Below are 19111 nucleotides of genomic sequence, written 5' to 3'. Positions count from 1 at the left end.
AGGACCAGCTGACCACCCAAGCATCTCTTGACCAATCAAAGACATCCACATTTTCGGGCTGTACTCAAATGGTATCGGCTAGCCGCCAAGGCGCTCAGGCACCCACGACGGGATCGAGCCGCGCCTAGCTGCCTTCTGTCCCTACTCCCTTTGGCCGATGCTCATGCCTCCTCCTCCTCCTACACCATCGATGTCTATCACCGAACCACTCCTCCGATCAGAACAGGATTCAGCACAACCTCGGACAACTGCGCGCAGTCATTATGACCGAGCCAGAGACTATTAAACTACGCCGCGGGCAGCCTGGGGACCGAGACGGCGCAAAGCAGCCCATGGCCAATCCATCACCTACACCCCGGACCGTCACGTGGCACGATATTCCCGAGTGGCGGCAAGACAACAAGTACATCCTCGCCGGCTATCGCCCGTTGGAAGCAGACTATCTACAAGTCATCAAAAGTCTCACTTTCTTGCACAATGAGACCTGCAACGTGTACACCCATTTGATCGGCGCTGTGCTGCTGCCACTCTTTGCGACCGCCATTCTCCGAACCATCTATGGGCCACAGTACATTGACGTCACAAGAACCGATTTTATCATGTTCAGTGTCTTCTTCGGTTCCGCCGAGAGCTGCCTGATTTTCAGCGCTGTGTACCATCTCATCGGAAGTCACTCACACGAGGTGGAACAATTCTGGCACCGGATGGATTTGCTAGGGATCGTCATCGTCACCGTTGGCACTTTCATCCCTGGGATCTACTATATATTCAACTGTGAACCAATTCTGCAGAAGATTCATTGGACTATTGTTTGCCACCCCGGCCATTTAGACACACCCTCGGTTGTGAGTGGGTGACAAGTCTTCGAAGCATGCTAATCTGGTCGTTAGGTTGTATTTTGCGGATTTGCCACAGCGGCTCTCATCTCCATACCCAAGTTCAGAACGTTGCGGTGGCGTAAGGTGAGGGTTGGCGCCTACGTAGCGCTCGGTGCGTCCGCCTTTATCCCCTTGCTGCACGGCGTACAGATCTATGGGCTAGAATATATGCTCGAGTATTCGGGCATGAAATGGTACCTTGTCGAGCTCCTTCTGTACGGAGGGGGCTGCGGCCTTTATGCAGTACGATCATCTTGTTTTCCCTTCTTCCCGACCTTTCCATGTTGAGGGAGCCATCTCTGACCTAGGAGTGCAGTTCCGAATCCCTGAGCGCTTTGCACCAGGCCATTTCGACATCTGGTTCAGCTCACATCAGATCTTCCATGTGTCGATTTTATGCGCCATGTACGTGCATACGATTGCGCTGACGCAGGCTTTCACAGCTTGCCGTACGTTGGACATATGCCACATTCAGTCTGTTCATCAAGCTAGGAGCACGAAATTGTAAGGGCTGGGGATCAGGATCAAGGAAGAAGATGCGAGTGGCATGCTTCCGTCCAATATGTTCTATCGCAATCGCTAGAATGAGCAGAGTTTTGGTATCGCCAATCCTGAACACCACGCCCTCGTCGTAGCCCTAGTTTCACAAGGCCAGGCCAGCCAACGCCAACCAGTATGCACCGTGCATAGAGAAGACTTCCGGTACCGCCATTGTCGCCCCCATCTGATGTTGATTTTCAAACCCTCCGCCGGCGAGATTTGCGGTCACTAGTTGAGGAGGAGGACCCGGGCTTCAATGTGAGCGTTACACTTGGTCCATTCCACGACTGCATGGCGGTAGACGATTCTTGAATTCGTTCTGTTCTCTTGCTGCCGTCGTGAGGTGCGCTTCGCTCTGCCTGAAGTGGACTCCACGATACCTATGCCACCCTTAAACATGCTAGTTCACCTATAGCTTTCTTCTTAGCATGTTGTATCCTATGATGCTCCCTCATTGATCGGCCCAGGAACAAACCAAAAGCGCCTCCACCCAAGCAGTTTTATAATGGCCGAGCACCTTTTTCCACAGGAATAATATAATAGCGAAACAGGATTGGAATAAAGCACTTTTTGATCGTGAAAGGTCATGAGGTCGGACACTATTGGTTGTCCTCCATAGGCGTTATAGCTGCAGGCCTCGCCATGATCCTATTGTCTCAATTGAGTGACATGCATTAGAAGTATCTCTACCTAGCTGCTTAAGGACTATTGTGTGCATATAGAAGTATCTCTACTAAAGTCTTATGATTTCTATAGCTATTCTTAAGGTCTATAGAAACATATCATAGCTAGCAAGTATTTCGTAGTATTTAATAAAGGATAATATAGAACTAATTAATTCATAATTAATTAATTAATATATAAAAAAGGTTACTAGTTATCTATCTAGGTAAAGGACTTATTCTTTTGATAAAAGAGAGATATAGTAAGTAAGAATATAAGAAATATATTTAAAATATAATTAAACTATATAATTAATATTATATAATAAAGAAGGTAATTAAGTATAGGAATATATAATAGCTAAATCAATTATATAGTAGTCTTTAGCTATACTCTATAGATATACCTAGTATACTCTAGGGGAGGGTATAAAGTAAGTAAGCTCTAGTAAAGCTTACCCTATGTTATGGGCTAGGCCCTATTAGAATAAGTTGGTAGCTCAGATTGAGTCTATCTAACAATAAGGTAGGAAAAGGAAAAGAATAAGGAAATTGCTGGCCTTTTTCCTATGAACACGCTGCGAGGCGCTCGAGGGCTCGCACCACGTGTTTAGGTGGTCCGGTGTGGGTCTCGTACCCAGCCGCAAGCAACTGGTAGAACCGTAACACAATACCACACTCACTACTACAAATCAAAACTTCCATAAGGTTTGGTGGGGTTCGCTAAGACCCACTCTTCTACAGGGCATTACAGCGCCCTCACGCCTATAATTATAGGTCCTCATTCACTATTAGATAGTTCTGAATCGAGTCACTCATTTATCTATTTGCCTACCCTAAAGATTACTGGATTATCCGCGATCTTCTTCCCTGCGCCTAGAGGTACTACCGCGAATAAGTAATGATAAGCCCCCTAGTCCGCGATAATCTATTAATATAGTATTAAGGTAATATCGTATTTATAGCGGACATTAATAAAGAACCTCTAGGCGCCTACCGCGCTTAAGAAAATACCGGTCGCGAGAATAAAAAGTTACTTACCCGGAGCCTTAAGCTTAGAAAAGCGATTTCTTGGGTAAATATACATATTATTTAGTATAAGAGCTGAAATACCTATAATTTCTCGACGTTATTCCTGAATTATATGTTTGGTCATAGATGATGGAGTACAATGTATTATGGTATGCATGTCCACCTGTGCCAAGAGAGGGGAATGTCGTCTATTATACCAGTGCTGAGAAAAGAAAAGATGCATATCTACGTATCTTACACGTCTGCTGTCTGCTGCGGCTCCTCCTTAGTCTCCTCCTCGGCCTCCTTCTTCGGCCGCAGATCATACCAACCCATCCCAAACGCCACGACAAAGGCAGCGCCCGCCGTCGCGATGAGCAACAGAAATACATCGCTAATAGCATCCGCGTACGCATCCAGTATGGCATTCCTCGTCGGACCAGGCGGTGCCAGCGCACGCACAGCGTCCGCACTACCACCCGCTGCGATGGCGGCCTCGGGGCTGACGCCCTTGATGTGGCCAATGTGCGTGGTCAGCGTCTCCTGAAAGATGGCGTTGGCGACGGTGGTGAAGATGGAGCCCATAAAGTTCTGCCCAAAAACGATAAAGGAGGTGCCCATGGCGATCTGAGCGGAGGAAACGGCCATACGCACAGCGATGACGGGCATCTGGAAGCCGGTGCCACGCAGGCCCATGACGAGGAGGTAGCCGATGATGGGGCCGACGGCGGTGGTGCGGGACCAGGTTGAAACAAGACCCGAGGCGATCATGGTGCCTCCTGCGGCGAGCAGGGCCCAGGGGATGTAGTAGCCGGACTTGTTGACGAGGGCGCCACTCAGAACAATGAGGATGACCTGGGCGCCGACGGTGGCCATCATGTAGACGCCGCTCATGGTCGGGGACAGGCCCTTGACGCTCTGCAGGTAGATGGGGATGAAGTTGGTGCCGACAATGACCGAGGACATGAGGAAGCCCATGTAGAGGCCTGCGCACCAGACGACGCGGCTGGTGAGGATGGAGACCGGGATCATGGCGTCCTCGCCGAGACGCCACTCCCAGAGGGCGAAGACGATATAGCCCACGCCGGCACCGACAAAGAGGCCGATGACGGTGGGAGCGCTCCAGCCATACGACTCAGCGCCAAACTGCAGGGCCAGGAGCAGCATGACGGTGGCGCTAGCCAGGAGGGCGAAACCAGGGAGGTCGAAGATGGGGATGAGTCGGCGGACGAGGGCGAGACTGAAAGGGTCCTTGGCTCTCTGCTCGGGCACGTTGACAAAGGCCATGAGAGCACCCGCGACGGCACCCAGGGGTAGGTTGATGTAGAAGCACCAGCGCCAGCTGGCGTGCTGTGTGAGGGCGCCACCCAAAAGAGGCCCCGCGACGATGCCGACCTGCCCAACGCCCATGACGAGACCCGTGTAGAGGGGCATGCGCTCCGGCTTAGCGGCGGCCATGATGATGGTGAGACCGCCGTTGACGAGGCCGCTGCCGCCTATACCGGCGACGGCGCGTCCAGCGATGAGCATGGCGCTCGAGGTGGCGGCGCCGCAGATGGCGCTGCCAATCTCAAAAACAAGAAAGAAGAGGAGAAAGGTCCACTTGAGGTGAAAGTAGGTGAACATCTTGCCGGAGAGGGGCTGTATGGCGGCGTTGCCGAGGGTGTAGGCGCTGATGTACCAGCCGACGTCGCCGAGGCGGTTGAAGTCGCTGGTGATCTGGGGGATGGCGGTGCCGATGATGGCGAGGTCGAGGAGGGTGAGGACGACGACGACGGAGACGCCGGCGATGACCATGAAGAGGGGCCAGCCGGTGAGGAAGCGTCGCGAGTAGGAGAGGTTGGTGTCTGTCTTGTGGACGGCGGCATGGCCTTCCTGTTGGTGATCTGTCGTCGCTGATGTGGTCGCGTCGGTGCCCCCCGTGCTAGGGGGTGTTGTGTCAGCGCGCTCAGCGGTGGGCGTGGCCGAGGCCGTCTTCTCGAGCATCTCCTGGGGCGCCATGATGGGGAGAGGCGGTTGTTTTGCCGGGCGACGAGTCCATTGTGAGTAGAAGGGGAGGAGGTGGTCCTGCAGTGATTGATATAGAGTAAGAATGTCAGATCTTGTCCTGATTGACACCCCTGCGGTGTTACGGCGGACTTAAGCAGCGTCGCGACAGTCCGCCAGAAAGGCGGGATTCATCAATTATGGGCATTCGAATTGATTAATTAAAACATGGATGGCGCGCGTCGTGGAGCGTGCCGGTAAGCGGGCGCCCAGAAGCGGACTTTAGTTTAGTTGCCAACTTGCCGTACCCTGTAGGGCTGCCGATGAGGGCGTTGATGGAGAAGCAATGTTAATTAATGTGTTCGCTTGATGGCGTCTGTCGATCAGGGTCTCGTCTGCATTCAATTCAATTCGACCCGCCCGTTAGTCTCGCGATGCTGCTTCACAGCTTCACAGCTTCACAGCTTCACAGCTTCACAGCTTCACAGCTTCACAGCTTCACAGCTTCACAGCTTCACTCGAGAGCGACAGAGCGCATCTTCGTCTGCCTCAAGTCCTCGACCATCAGCCACACACTCACGATGCAGTCTGACGCTGACCACGACAGCACGCAGCGTCTCTGCGTTGATGCTTTGCAACTCATCGGGTTCTCGGTCTCATCTTTTCATCCGAGATCAGGTCACTTGGCTGGGCTCGTCAGTAAGCAGCAGCATTCATCATACGACAGGACAGGGTGACTCACGCTGTGCTGCAGGAGGAAGAGAAAACTCCGCCGCCAGGATGTCGGGATAATACGGCTGTCGCTCCAGTCGCCCATCGGCGGGATTCTATCCCTGTTGCGCGTCAAATCCGCCGTCGCGCATCTGATAGACGTCGATTGTCCATCCATCAGCGCTGCGACATGCAACAAAGCAAAGCAAAGCAAATACTTCAATGGCTAGCATGAACTCCGCCGCTGCAGGACAAGCAGACGTCGTCAAGGAATCAGCGCCCTACGGAAAAGCGTGCGCCGGCTGCGTCAGGGCCAAGTGCAAGTGTGTCCTCCAACCTCAGCCCAGCAACAGTCGCACCTGTGAACGCTGCCAACGACTGCAAAAGGACTGTGTCCCGGCCCCCGTGGTACGCAAGAGGGCGAACCGCGCACCCAAGGGGCGGACAGCCAAGCTGGAGGAGAAGCTGGACTCACTCGTGAGCTTGCTCTCCCAGCAGGGCCAGCAGCAGCAGACAACGCATTCTCACAGCCAACCAACGTCGGATTACGCGTCGCTCCACGGGTCTGAGCAGTCAGAGAATACCTCTTACAAAGCTGGAGGCCCGAGAAGCTCCGAGAAGCAGCGACAATATGCTGTCCCTCCCGTCTGCGGTGCGCCTCGCAGGGACATGGATACGGATGAAGACGACGCACGTTGCCTACGCATGTTCCGCCAGAATCACCTACCCTCCTTCCCATACTTCCATATCCCAGAGCACACAACACCAGCTGACCTGCAGCGGGACTATCCCTTCCTATGGCGGGTGATGCAGGCCACCTGCGCCAGCTCGACGACGGAGCAGATGCAGTTGGAGCGCGAGATTCGACAAGAGACGGCGCAGGCCCTCCTCATCGACCTCGAACGCGACATGGACCACCTCCTGGGCCTCATAGGCTACGTGAGCTGGTACGAAGATGCCCTGTCGCTGAAGGACTTGCACTGACTGCCCGCAGGCTGCACAGCAAATTCCGCGGCAAACCGACGCTCAACGTCTTTGGCAACCTGGCCCGCAGCATGATGTTCGACCTGCGCCTGGACAGACATGCCACCGAGCTGCCGTGCCGTGAGCTGGAGCCCAGTAAAGCCTACGGCTGCCCCGTGAAGAAGGCGGTGCTCGAAGTCGCCTGGACCAACGTGGAGAGGCGTGCCGTGTTGGGCTGCTACATCATGTGCGCGTGGTCAGTCACATTCATGTCCTATTCAAAAAAAGCCCGCTGACCAGCAGTCTCTCGTGGTTCATCAAAACGGCAGCCGTTGGCTGGACGCCACACATGGAGACGTGCCTCCAGGCGCTAGCGGCCCAGCCGGAGAGCGATCAGGACCACGTCCTCGTCGCCATCGCCCGCATCACCACCATCCTCGAGGAGGTCAACGCACTGTCCATGTGGCGGCCTGCTGAGACGAGACCCGCGTGCCAGGCCTCGCTGGCGTCGGGCGCGTCGCCGGCCGTGCATGTCAAGACGCTCCGGAGTAGCCTCGAGGCGATGAAGAGCGTGACGCCGCCTGAAGTCCTTGAAAACAGTACGTCCGTGTCCTCGTCAGTATGCATATTCCTCACACACATATAGTGTACGTCGTCTCGCATCTGTCCGCCGTCGAGGCCATGATCTACGAGCTCGCCCTGCACACGCCACCCACCTCCCTGACCAACAACTGGATCGCCATGACGCGCACGACCGCCCTGACGAGCTGCCTCGCCGCCACCGCGCGCTGCATGGACAACTTTCTCGCCTTTACGCCCGCGCAGGTCTCCGGCCACGCGAGCCCGATCCACCTGCACTTCAGCGCCATGACGCACATTGTCTACCGGCTCTGCCTGCAGGACGACCCGTGCTGGGACCGCGCGCAGATCCTGCAGACGGTGGACCTGCTCGGCACGTTGGAGCGCGCGGCGGTGCTGTACGGGGCGGTGCCGGCGGCTGCTGGGCTCGTCACGGACGGGGATGATGTGTACACACGCGGGGGCGAGATGATCAGGGGCGCTGTCACCGGCTGGGCGCGCACTTTTGAGGAGGTTGGCGCGCTGACGCCTAGTCAGGTACCCGAGGGGTCGCATGGGGTTGACGGGGCGCCGATTGCGTGGGGACCCGAGCTTGATGCGTGGTTGATGGACTGGGCGTCTGGGCGTGTCGAGGACGCATTCCAGTTTTCGTAGAGGTCGGAGTCGCCATGAAAACTGGCGAGGGTGAATGCCAGCACTTGTTTCACCGGCAGGCCGCAGCACGTGTAATCATGTCATTGTATTCATTACCCAGATAATCTACCGCAACGCCATTAAATATCCACCAAGAAGAGAAGACAAGACAAGACACATCAGACCTTCCTGCGGATCCCGCTAATTTCCCGAATCGGCGCCTGCGCATCGACGTGGTTGCACGTCACCGTCCGCACCGAGTAGAACTGGCCCTGCTCCCAGTCCGGGTTCTGCCACGTCTCGTCTCGGCAGTGGAGGTCGAGCGTGACGCCGCCCATGGCCGAGAAGCGCGCCTGCTCGTCGGGACACGTCCAGGTCTGGTTGATCTGGAGATCGCCCGTGGTGCGCGAATACGTAAACGTCGCGGGCCCGCCGAGAGAGGCGGGCACGTCGCAGTTAAAGACCTGGTTACCGTAGAAGAACTCGGACAGCTGGGAGGAGGAGGCGGTGCAGGTGGCGGTCTCGTCGAGGGCTGGGTTGGCGAGGGTGAAGTTGACGTAGCCGTGGGAGTTTTGGTGGGCTGGGTTGGTGAAGATGTAGGACGAGTGGAAGTCGAACTTTTCGACGTTCCAGTGCTGAAGCTGCTGCGAGCGCTCGAGGCAGGTTGCGTTGGTTGCGGTTGCTTGGGGTTGCAGGGGCGCGGCGAGGGCGGCGGTGCCGGCGAGGAGGAGGGTGATGATGCTGTTCATGGTGGTGATTGATGTGTTGGTGTAGGTGGGTAAGAGGAAGATGGTAAGTTGATGTAGATATATGTGAATTAATAAGGTTGCTGATGGCGTGGTGAGGTGCGTGCAGGAGGATCAAGCAGGATTGCGTTGTCCAGGGACCCTGAGATTAAATGTCTTTGAGCATGAGATTACAACTGGGGCCTCGTCATGCTGTCTGCGGCACCCTGCCATGCAAGACGCGCATCACAAATAGAAACAGGAATCATCCTTGACTCGACCTCGGTTATCTTCACGCTCTTCTTGGGTCTTGCTCACCTGTCGGCGTGGCATGACATGGCATGACGTAGCACGGGTCTCGTATGTTGGGGATGGTGGTGGCTCTGGCGGTGATGGGTAGTATGCCAAGCGTCGCCAGGCTCAGCCTTACCATAGACCTGAAGCCAAGCATGAATCTGGGATACGGGATCAGCGGTCCAAGGCTCGTGTTGCGACTGTCACGCTGGCCACTGGATCGGCAGTCGCCGGCAGATACGAGCGAGCGAGCTGTCGCCTGCCTGTGTGGCCCGTGGGAGACGACGATCTAGGACAGTGATTGAAGCGCAGTCCCGTCTGAGCCACGCAGGCAACAAAGTCAGGACGTCAAGGGACTGGAGGGATCACTTTAACCCAGGGAGCTGACCATGTTAGCTGCTGTGTAGAGGAAGAACTGGCAACGCGGGGGCGGCAGTGATGTATGCACCGGCATTGATCGACGCTGCGCCAAGCCTTGGCGGGAGCTGTTAGTGACGGCATCGGGAGCTGGGGGCGCTGCTAACAGCAACTGCCCCTGGTGAATCGTCCACTCTCGTCTCCAGCTTACCCTGTGGACTAGCCCGGTCGAGAGACTCGTCTCACTCTCTGCTGCGCCAAAGGGCCCCAAGAGAAACAGCAATCAGGATGCGTGTCAGCTTCTTTCGCTCATAGCAATTATTCTCAAGACTTCTTGGTTATTTGAAGCACCCGGACCAAGTTTTACAGTAAATCCTCTCCAGAAGACATGAAGAGCACCTCTACCTACTGGACACCGACTCACGTGGCCATGGGCAACGCGGCCACGTGAATGGCGCGTCGCACTCGCAACCACGCGTCTGATTTCTTCCTCCTCCTCAACACCGCCACCACCAGACGAATGCATCGCTTGCCCACCACCCAATATGGAAGCGCTCTTCACCCAGTCTTTTGACTCCTTCGAGGCTGCCTACGCCGCCGCCGGCGAGGTCTTTGAATGCCGCCAGGGCGCAAAGAGGCCCGCCGGCCCCAACTTCAACAACGCCAAGGTCCTCTGCGCCAAGGGTCGTCTCTACCGCAGCCAGTCCAAGGACGACGCCCAGCCCAGGAAGCAGCGCAAGCAGGAGTCCCAGCGGATCGGCTGCCGCTTCGCCGTCTCCATCAAGCGCTGCGCACCCCTCTGGCCAAAGGACCCCCTGCCCAAGGGCATCGGGCCTGGTCGGTGGTTTATCACACCCTACGGCGGTCGGGACTCGCACCTGCACAATCACGAGGAACTGCCCCGAACGGCATTCACCCGGAATCGCTATGCCTGGGTCAAGGCGCGCAAGGACCAGATCATCACCATGTGCGACAGGGGCATGCGAACGCGCGACATTATTGGCATGCTGCGGATCGAGGCAGCGGAGCAGCCCGATGCCGTCGTCGACCCGGATACGATCTACAACATTGTCAAAACGCATAAGCATGCACGCCGAGCCGAGGAACAAGCGAAGAGGTCTTGGGACAAGGGCCCGCTCGAGGAACTGGGTGAGGGGTGGATGGACGAGGCAGACAGGTTAATGAGCGAGAACGACAGATCCGAGGCGGCCACGGAAAGCAATGTCTTCAATCAGCAGGACTCCAACAATCAATAACTACATGCGGCCATGCACGCAAAAAGACAACGCCAAAAACACCCATCAACTGCTCTTGGTGTACCTGGACAGCTGCCTCCACCGCTCGCCGTACCGAAACACCAACACGGGAATCGGCGCCAGCCCCAGACTGACGGCCCCCAGGATCGTGAACCCCCAGCCGAACCCATAGTTCCGGACCAGCGGCGTCGTCGCCAGCGGGAGAAACGTCCCCATCAGGCACCGCGCCACGATGAGCCCCGTCATCGCGCTCGCCGCGTACAGACCGAACGCGTCCACCACGTACGCCGACACGGGCACAAACGCCAGCATGAGCGCGAACCCGACCAGCCCCATGAGCACGAGCAGAACCCACAGCGGCACCAGCAACTCCGCGGCCCACCCGTAGGCGGCCACCATGACGGGCAGCGCAAACCCGCCCACAATCACCATCGGCAAACGGAACTCGGGCTGGCCCACGCCGTTGTTAGCCGCCTTCATCCGCACGTAGATCCTGTCCAGCGTCACGTTGCACACCATGACGCTCGCGGCCGACCCGATGCTGAAGCACACCATGGAACCCCCCGTCACGGCGGGCGAGAGATGGTACCGGTCCTCGAAAATGTCGGGCAGCGTGACGGCAAAGTTGTAAAAGTGTGAGAAGATGACGGACCCAAAGAGAGACAGGGCCATGAGCACGCCCGACGAGCCAAAGACGATGAACGGCCGGACGATGGACTCGACGAGCGCCCCGCGCTTCCCCTTCTTCTCCCGATTGGGTGTGGCGCCCTCGGTGTCCATGGGCTGCCTGCGCTGCGCACGGCGTCGTAGGATGGCCACCTTGTATGTCTCGCGAAAGCAGGTTAGAAAAAGAACCTGGCAGATGCCGACGAAGATGGCAGCCATATAGAGCACCCATCGCCAGCCCAGCGTCTCAGCAATGGCACCACCAATAGCAGGCCCCGCTGCGCCCCCAAGGAGCGGCGACAGGGCGACTAGGCTCAGCGGCGAGCCGCGGTGGTCTGGGTCAAAGATATCGCCCACAATGGCCGGGTTGAGCACATTGGAGACGACGACGAGGCCAGAGAGGGCGCGAGCGACGATGAGCAACGGGACGGTCGGAGCGGACGCGGCGAGGAGCGTCGTCAGCACAAAGAGTGTGTTGGCGACGTTCAAGACGGGCCAGCGACCGACGATCTCCGAGAGGGGCGCGATGAGGAGCGGACCGGCTGCCTCGCCGAGCTCCCAGATGGTGACGAGCAGCACGCTCGCGTACTTGTCGGGACGGCCATCGGGGGACAGGTCGCTGACGATGCGGTTGGCGATGGGCACCACCGAGATGCAGTTGAATGTGCTGGGACAGTCAGAAAGTGGCCTTTGTCACATAAACGAGGTAGGGCCGATGAGGGAGACGTACACGGTAAACGCCAGCGCGGTGAGGAGCAGTGTGATGCTCCATTTGAAGGGGCTGGGCCACTCGCGCGGGTTGTCTGGGTCGCCGTTGGGGTCAAAGTCGAGCGCCAGGTCGTTGTGCGCAGGGACAGCGGTTTCTGTGGCGGGGAGCGTGTTGGACAGTGTCGTTGCCAGGCCGAGCAGAGGCTCCGTCTCGTCCATGCCAGCGCGCGCCATTCTTCCTGTTCTGCTGGGACAGCGTATGGGACTGTCGAGAGCCGTTGGCTTGGATGTTGCGTCTCACCAGTCGTGAGGAGATCTTGATGAGTCTTGATGAGTCACAGCCCCCAAGCCCTCGCTGAGCGTCGATGCTGCGTTGTACTTGTACTGCGAATTTGAGTTGGACAGGCAGCTGTCTATATGAGATCAAAACAATGGTGACGTGTCGCCAGCCTTCAGTCGAGCCAGTGGTGTCAAGGCGTATGTGATCTGAAGGGCGTGGATAACTTGAAGGTGAGGTGAGGAAAAAGTGAGCACCCACTGCACTTAATGTGGGTCTCCATGGCGGGCGGTGAGCGGAGACCCTGTTCGCCCATGGCGCAGAGGCCAGGAGATGCTGCCTCTTGTTTTGGCGTGGGAGTGAGGAAAATGGGATGCTCAGGTCCGCACTGACCCAGTGATTCGGGAACAATGCTTTGAATTTGCATTGTGCATGGTGATCGCGGGTCAGGATGCGGTTGGGTTGACAATGAAACACTCCCGCATGGGCCTGTTGGTGAACATTGCATTGGACTACCCTGCAGTTCACAACACTCGACTTTAGTCGCCTATCATGTGCCTTCTCGCTGTTAGATCTACGATTAATGGCATCGCAAGCCTTCAGTATGTTTTCTGACCTTTGCATGGTTATGCATTCAGTCTGTTGGTGCATAAAACTTCTTCGTTGCCTGTGCATAAAGTGGAAGCGAGAGACGACCAAACATCAAGTTGTCAGTGTTTTATACAAAGAAACAGACGCATCTATGGATGCTAGAATGCTAATCTTATAATAGGTTCATTTGACGCACTTCTTTAGTCTCTAGTAATTGAAGATCCGATATTGCTTTGATGATCCCGGTGGCTTTGTCCCAAGCCCTATCATCACCAACAACTTCGTCCATGACCAACCGTGTCTTAGCTGAGCCCCTTTTCCAAATATCATAGCCTGGGAACCAAAGGCGTTGTTCTTGCAACCGCAAAGGAAGACGACTACACCAGTATTCAGGATTGGAATAACGAGTTGGGGTCGAAGCGTGCCGAACTTTGCAAGATAGTCTTCCTTGGCGTTTCTTTCCGAATGGCTGGCACCGAAGTCTTTGGGACATCGTTTTTCGGGATTCTGTAAGAATCCTTATCGTCCGCCCTCATTGGCCTCTGCAAACCCTTCAACGCAGGCTTCTGGACGTCAACGATGTCCCGCGACGATGTGCTCTCGTCATCCGACGTCTCGGGGCTGGACTCGCGAGATGAGTGGCCGGCTTGCTGTTGTGGTGTCTTGTGTGCGTTCGAATTGGCATCGACTGCACGGGGGGACAGAGCCTCCTTTTGATCAACTGTGCTCCCCTCTGGCGTCGCACTGCTGTCCGTCATTGGCGCGTCGCTTTCCTCGCTTTCCTTGGGGATATTTTTCGAAGCTGATTTTGCGCGGCCAATCTTTCTGAAAGTAGCGACGAGCCCGTCCCTGCCCGATGCCTCAGAGTTCCCAGCCAGATCCCGAACCACAATCTCCAAGAAAGCATCCTCGGCGGTTGACTGGTTGTTCTTCTCCGCGGCCTTGCGGGCTTGACCTTCGACAGCGGTGAGGTTAAAGGTCACCACGACGAATACGTCGTCTTCGTTTCTGGGGCAGTTGTCGACCATCTGTTGGGCCATCGCGGCGGCGCGTGAGCCACCGTGCACGGTCGCCATGGACCATTTGTCTCCGGTCGTTATGATCGAGGTCACTCCCGAAGGGTTTGGGACAGATTTCAAGGGCGTGGCGTCGTGGCCATGGTGTTGGCATTGGTGGTCGGACATGATGAATGCTGTGAGCTCTGTTGGGCGCGATTGAGGTCAGGAGGGGAATAGTAAACAATGAAGAGAAAAGTCTGAAGAGGACTTAGTTCTCACTGCGAGCTGAAGAAAACTCTGGGTTTTACTTTCCTCCTATAATCATACCATGTCAGAGGGGGAGGGGGAGGGGGACTTGAAGTTCATCTGACATGGTGACGCCCTTTGAGCAACGCTGACTGAGCTTGAACTGAGCCATCTGACTCTATGCTGAGAATTTCACATGAACTACAATGAGAAACAAGCCGCCTGAATGGGAACGATTCAACAAGCGCTGGAGCCCGTGAGGCAAACATTTTTCAATGTGGAAGACCGCACTGTTCAGGAGGATGAGCCCGCAGTATTGATGATGGTCAAAGGGGGATTCCGACAGCTAGATGCAGACAAGCCACTCTGAGGGCTAGAAGAATCGAGAGTCGACACTAGTGAACAGGGTGAGAATGCTTTTATCTCACATCGCACGTCAAGGGGTGCATTGTGTGGCGAATGAGCACATGCTTGCAGCAGTGGTTGTGTGCTCATAGGATACTGGCAGCAAGCAACTCGGTGGGCTTGGCGGTTATGAAGGAATCTTCATCTAGCCCCTGATGGCTTGGGAGCTCATGTGGATAGCCTAGGGGCTCTCGGGGTTGCAGTGCCATTGCAAGCATATCAAACTTCGCACAGCCAGATTGCAAAGTTTCCATCCAAGAGACGGTGGTCACTGGGCTGCCGAGCAAACATGGCAAGGCAACCTCAGTATGCTGGTTTGATTGTCCGGGATGCATCTGTTGCATCTCGTGTCGGTTATTTATGCATCGCTGCTTGTCGGCTGCTGAGAGGGCATGCTAGTCATATGGGCATACACCTACAATGACGAGCCAGCCTTTGTCCAGTCCAGCTTGCCCAACCGATGACGGCCATACTCCTCATCAAAACCACAGCCAAACGCCCCACCGCGAGCGACCGAGCATGCCATCGCCCACAAAATGATGCCATCGCTAAACTCCCCCAGCGCAGCCAGACACAAGCTTCGTCCGCGCGTTTCCATGACACACCGAAACCAACCTGCGCACACCAGCCGGCCCAACCCGGAGCAGGGGGCCTCCTCCAGCAGAGGGGGAAGGGACCCCAGGGGCAAATATAAGAGTCAAGGCTCAAGAGTCTTGATTCAGTAAGGCAAAGGAGGCTCGGTGAAGAATTTTAGGCTGGACCCCATCTCGGACAGCCGCCTGCCGCTGATTGGCTCCACAGCCCCGATCGCGTCATCGGGGCTAGTCGGGGCTGCCGGCCGACGGGATACCGGGCAGTTTTTCACTCTTCAATGCTCTTGCAGGCACGGGAGCTCACAGGAGGATCAAATTCAGGTCGTCTTTCAATATTTGGTGTTGTCAAAAGGTTCAGGCTGTTCCCAGAGCAGCGACTACTACCAAGACTAGAACAACCGCTGCTCCCAGCTGTCCTCGCCTTGGCCCGGGTCGGAGGCAGGGCCCCACTCCCGGCGGCGGCCACGATGGTGTGTTCCATTGTGCTTCTAGCCTAGCCTAGTCTACGGGTCTTGGAGAATTTCGATGGAGAATTTCGATGGAGACTAACGACTGGACTCGTTGAGCAGAATATTCTGATATATAGTATCACTCGACGCCTGGCTTGTTCCAACCCCAACATCCCTCATCTTCACATTAACGCCCATTATGAGTCTCCCCTCACGCCTGTCCGGCGAGAACAAGGACGACATGGTCGTCTCTGACGGCACTGGCGCCGGCACCGACATTGAGGATGGCGAGTGCGGCTCTTCCAAGAATCGAGGCAATGCTAACCCAGAAGTAGGCCGCCTCGAGGCTGCGCGCGAGGCCAAGCGGACCATTGGCATCACCACCGCCGCCTTCCTCATCTTCAACCGCGTCATCGGCACGGGCATCTTCGCGACGCCCAGCGCCATCCTCTCCCTCAGCGGCTCCGTCGGTCTCTCCCTCATCATGTGGCTCGTGGGCGGTCTCATCGCCGCCGCCGGCACCGCCGTCTACGTCGAGTTCGGCACGGGCATCCCCAAGAACGGCGGCGAGAAGAACATTCTCGAGTACGTCTTCCGCAAGCCCAAGTTCCTCACCACCTCGCTCTACGCCGGCTACGTTATCCTCCTCGGCTGGGCGGCCGGCAACTCAGTCGTCTTTGGCGAGTACATCCTCCTCGCTGCCCGCGTCGAGCCTACGCAGTGGAACGGGCGTGGTCTCGGCATCGCCTGTATCACCATCGCCTTTGTCATCCACGGCACCGCCCTGAAGTGGGGAATCCTCCTCCAGAACGTGCTCGGCACCATCAAGCTCGCCATCATCCTGATCATCATCGTCGCCCCCCTCGCCAAGCTCGACAAGACGACGGACAACCTCCAGAACGCCTTTGAGGGCACCTCGGGCAGCCCCTACGGCGTCGTCACCTCGCTCAACAACGTCATCTGGAGCTACGTCGGCTACAGCAACGCCAACTACGCCCTCAGCGAGACCAAGAACCCCGTCCGCACCCTCAAGATCGCCGCGCCTCTCGCCATCGGCAGCGTCTCCGTCCTCTACATGCTCGTCAACATCTCCTACTTTGCCGGCGTCCCCAAGGCCGAGATCATCGCCAGCGAGCGCCTCGTCGCCGCCGCCCTCTTCCGCAACATGTTTGGCCCCGCCGCCGAGCGCGCCCTCTCCGTCTTCGTCTCCCTCTCCGCCTTTGGCAACGTCCTCTCCGTCATCTTCTCCCAGGGCCGTCTCGTCCAGGAGCTCGGCCGCGAGGGCGTCCTGCCCTTTGCTCGGTTCTGGGCCAGCAACCGGCCCTTCAATGCGCCCCTCGCTGGGCTTTTCTGGCACTGGCTCATCTGCGTCATCACTATTGTCGCGCCCCCGCCCGGCGACGCCTACAACTTTGTCCTCAACCTCATCTCCTACCCGCTCGCCATTGTCAACACTTTTGTCGCCATTGGCCTTATCTGGCTCTACCTCCACCGTCCCTCCAACGGCTGGAACCCCCCTGTCAAGGCCACCCTGCCCGTCGTCATCTTCTTCCTCCTCAGCAACCTCTTCCTCGTCTGCGCCCCCTATGCGCCCCCGGAAGACGGACAGAGCATCTACAAGAGCATGCCATACTGGACACACAACGTCGTCACCTGGGGCGTATTTGGGCTCGGCGGCGTCTACTGGGTCATCTGGTCCAAGGTCCTGCCGCGGCTCGGCGGCTACAAGCTCGTGCGCGAGGCCCAGATCGATCCCATTGACGGCTGGGAGAGGCAGGTCTTTGTGCACAGGCCTCTGCATGAGACGTCCAGCACGGGCGGCGTCACGGAGGACTTGTAGGGGGAAACGCATAGAGGAGGAGTCAAGGAGCATTTTCAAGGCAAGCGAAATGATTTAACACACGATACCACTTGATATATCAATTAATGACACAATTTAACATTGTCAACTTATGTCCAATACATTGCGTGCACTCAGTGACCTGTTCAGGGTCCCTACAGCAGGTACCGGTAGTCGGGCGACAAATCACCCATATCCGTCTTCTCCTCCTCCGTGAGCCCGTGCTCGTTGCCCTGCTCCCGGTCCTTCTTCTTGTTCTGGGACCAGCACGCAAAGCCGTAGATGATGCACGCGATAATACTCAGGATCGTAAAGGCGATCGAGATGCTGTAACCCGGGATGTACTTGGGCGCGTCCTTTTTCAGAAAGGCAAACGAGGCGATGATGCCGCCAATGTTGCCAAAGCCCACCTGCCACGCGGAGCCGACCGAGCGGCGGTGGTGGCCGCCGAGGTTCATATTGAACCAGCAGACGATGATGGGCATGGCCGTGTAGGCGCCCGAGGCGACGAGGAACAGCGCGGCGTACTGCAGCTTGGTGTTGTCGTGCACGGCGATGAGGATGGCGAAGCCGATGATGCAGATGCAGATGGCCGTGACGGCAAAGGCGAAGCGGTGGCGCGTCTTGTCCGACAGCAGCGCCATGCACATGGAGAAGCCAAAGGAGACGGCCCACGGCGGCACGCTGTGCAGCTGCGTCTGGATCCGACCGTACCCGTAGCCCTGGATGATGCCCGGCGAGAAGTACGCGTACCCGTATGCCGGCACGATGAGGCCAAAGTACATGAAGCCGCCCACAATCACCTTGTAGTCCTTGAACACGCGCCCCACGTCTCGGACGGTGATGCTGCGGTCGCGCCCGGCCGGGCCCTGGTCGATGCGCAGGCGCGCCGACACGTACTCCCTCTCGCCGTTCTTGAGCCACTTGGACTCTTCAGGGAAGTTGGGCAGCAAGAAGAAGAAGAAGAAGCTGACGAGGACCGTGAACCCGCCCTCGATGATGAAGATCCAGCGCCAGCCCTGGTACCCGCGCAGCCCGTCCATCTTGCCAATGGCCGCGGCGAGGAGGCCGCCAAAAGCACCGGCCAGCGTCGTGCTGTTGAAGAAGAAGGAGTACCGGCGCTGGGCTTCGTGGCGGCGGTACCACATGCCGATCAGGTAGAAGGCGCCCGGGAACATGCCCGTCTCGAAGACGCCCAGGAAGAAGCGCGTCGCCAGCAGGCCCGAGTAGTTCTGCACAAAGCCCTGCAGGAGCGTCACGAGGCCGAAGCAGAACATGTTGATCGACAGCCACACGGACGGCTTGAACTTTTTCAGCAGAATGTTGGACGGGATCTCGAGCAGGCAGTACGGCACGAAGAAGATGACGAGCGCCGTGTTGTACTGGTGGCTCTCGAGGCCGAGCTCTTCGGTCAGGCCAAAGATGTTGGCATTGGCAATGTTGACGCGGTCTGTCACGGTTAGATTCTGTTCTGTCTGCTACGGATCGTCGCGGATCGCACTCACCAAGAAAGGCCAAGAGGTACATGATGCACAGGAACGGCACGACGTGGTAGTCAATCTTCCACAGGAGCTTGCGCTCCGTCGTGTGCGGCGGGCAGACCAGGCTGGCGTCGTTGGTCGCCGCATTGTCGTGCACAGCCTTGGAGGGCGTCTCGTCCACGCTGTGGCTGTGGTGGCCCGCCGCCTCGGTCTTGTCCTTGTCGCCAAAGCCAAACATGACGGTCGTTGGTCACTTGGTGAG

The 19111-nt window shown here is 57.1% G+C and overlaps 9 protein-coding genes across 9 annotated transcripts; 4 read left to right on the top strand and 5 right to left on the bottom strand.

Annotated features, from left to right (window-relative positions):
- Nucleotides 1-332: 332 nt before the first annotated feature.
- Nucleotides 333-1386, top strand: F5Z01DRAFT_621918 (mPR-like GPCR protein; the record flags this gene model as incomplete). Its single annotated transcript, XM_046261230.1, has 3 exons — nt 333-809; nt 891-1121; nt 1195-1386. 3 exons carry the CDS (start codon nt 333-335, stop codon nt 1384-1386), a joined length of 900 nt encoding a protein of 299 aa, XP_046118298.1.
- Nucleotides 1387-2892: 1506 nt separating this feature from the next.
- F5Z01DRAFT_655208 (major facilitator superfamily domain-containing protein) lies at nt 2893-5540 on the bottom strand. Its single transcript, XM_046263482.1, has one exon. It carries the CDS (start codon nt 5090-5092, stop codon nt 3347-3349), a length of 1746 nt encoding a protein of 581 aa, XP_046118297.1. The 5' UTR covers nt 5093-5540; the 3' UTR covers nt 2893-3346.
- A 31-nt stretch (nt 5541-5571) lies between these two features.
- On the top strand, nt 5572-8061 carry F5Z01DRAFT_655204 (uncharacterized protein). The gene is made up of 5 exons (XM_046263481.1): nt 5572-5776; nt 5832-6735; nt 6783-7007; nt 7055-7350; nt 7398-8061. The coding sequence occupies exons 2-5, from the start codon at nt 6011-6013 to the stop codon at nt 7982-7984; spliced, it is 1833 nt and encodes a 610-aa protein (XP_046118296.1). The 5' UTR covers nt 5572-5776; nt 5832-6010; the 3' UTR covers nt 7985-8061.
- On the bottom strand, nt 7875-8803 carry F5Z01DRAFT_103063 (uncharacterized protein). Its single transcript, XM_046257343.1, has one exon. The coding sequence runs from the start codon at nt 8710-8712 to the stop codon at nt 8143-8145; it is 570 nt and encodes a 189-aa protein (XP_046118295.1). The 5' UTR covers nt 8713-8803; the 3' UTR covers nt 7875-8142.
- A 585-nt stretch (nt 8804-9388) lies between these two features.
- Nucleotides 9389-11055, top strand: F5Z01DRAFT_103043 (uncharacterized protein). The gene has a single exon (XM_046257342.1). The coding sequence runs from the start codon at nt 9885-9887 to the stop codon at nt 10593-10595; it is 711 nt and encodes a 236-aa protein (XP_046118294.1). The 5' UTR covers nt 9389-9884; the 3' UTR covers nt 10596-11055.
- On the bottom strand, nt 10559-12321 carry F5Z01DRAFT_103001 (major facilitator superfamily domain-containing protein). Its single transcript, XM_046257340.1, has 2 exons — nt 11992-12321; nt 10559-11928 (listed from the first exon to the last, which is right to left on the bottom strand). Exons 1-2 carry the CDS (start codon nt 12201-12203, stop codon nt 10641-10643), a joined length of 1500 nt encoding a protein of 499 aa, XP_046118293.1. The 5' UTR covers nt 12204-12321; the 3' UTR covers nt 10559-10640.
- A 905-nt stretch (nt 12322-13226) lies between these two features.
- F5Z01DRAFT_636445 (uncharacterized protein) lies at nt 13227-14021 on the bottom strand (the record flags this gene model as incomplete). Its single annotated transcript, XM_046262210.1, has 1 exon — nt 13227-14021. The coding sequence occupies one exon, from the start codon at nt 14019-14021 to the stop codon at nt 13227-13229; it is 795 nt and encodes a 264-aa protein (XP_046118292.1).
- Nucleotides 14022-15279: 1258 nt separating this feature from the next.
- F5Z01DRAFT_103019 (amino acid/polyamine transporter I) lies at nt 15280-17461 on the top strand. The gene is made up of 2 exons (XM_046257341.1): nt 15280-15815; nt 15864-17461. The coding sequence occupies exons 1-2, from the start codon at nt 15728-15730 to the stop codon at nt 17366-17368; spliced, it is 1593 nt and encodes a 530-aa protein (XP_046118291.1). The 5' UTR covers nt 15280-15727; the 3' UTR covers nt 17369-17461.
- Nucleotides 17462-17469: 8 nt separating this feature from the next.
- F5Z01DRAFT_655194 (major facilitator superfamily domain-containing protein) lies at nt 17470-18896 on the bottom strand. The gene has a single exon (XM_046263480.1). It carries the CDS (start codon nt 18643-18645, stop codon nt 17524-17526), a length of 1122 nt encoding a protein of 373 aa, XP_046118290.1. The 5' UTR covers nt 18646-18896; the 3' UTR covers nt 17470-17523.
- Nucleotides 18897-19111: the final 215 nt, after the last annotated feature.

This window comes from Emericellopsis atlantica, assembly GCF_019669845.1.
Source record: "Emericellopsis atlantica unplaced genomic scaffold F5Z01scaffold_13, whole genome shotgun sequence".
NCBI lineage: Eukaryota > Fungi > Ascomycota > Sordariomycetes > Hypocreales > Bionectriaceae > Emericellopsis > Emericellopsis atlantica.
This window is presented reverse-complemented; position numbering and strand designations above follow the sequence as displayed.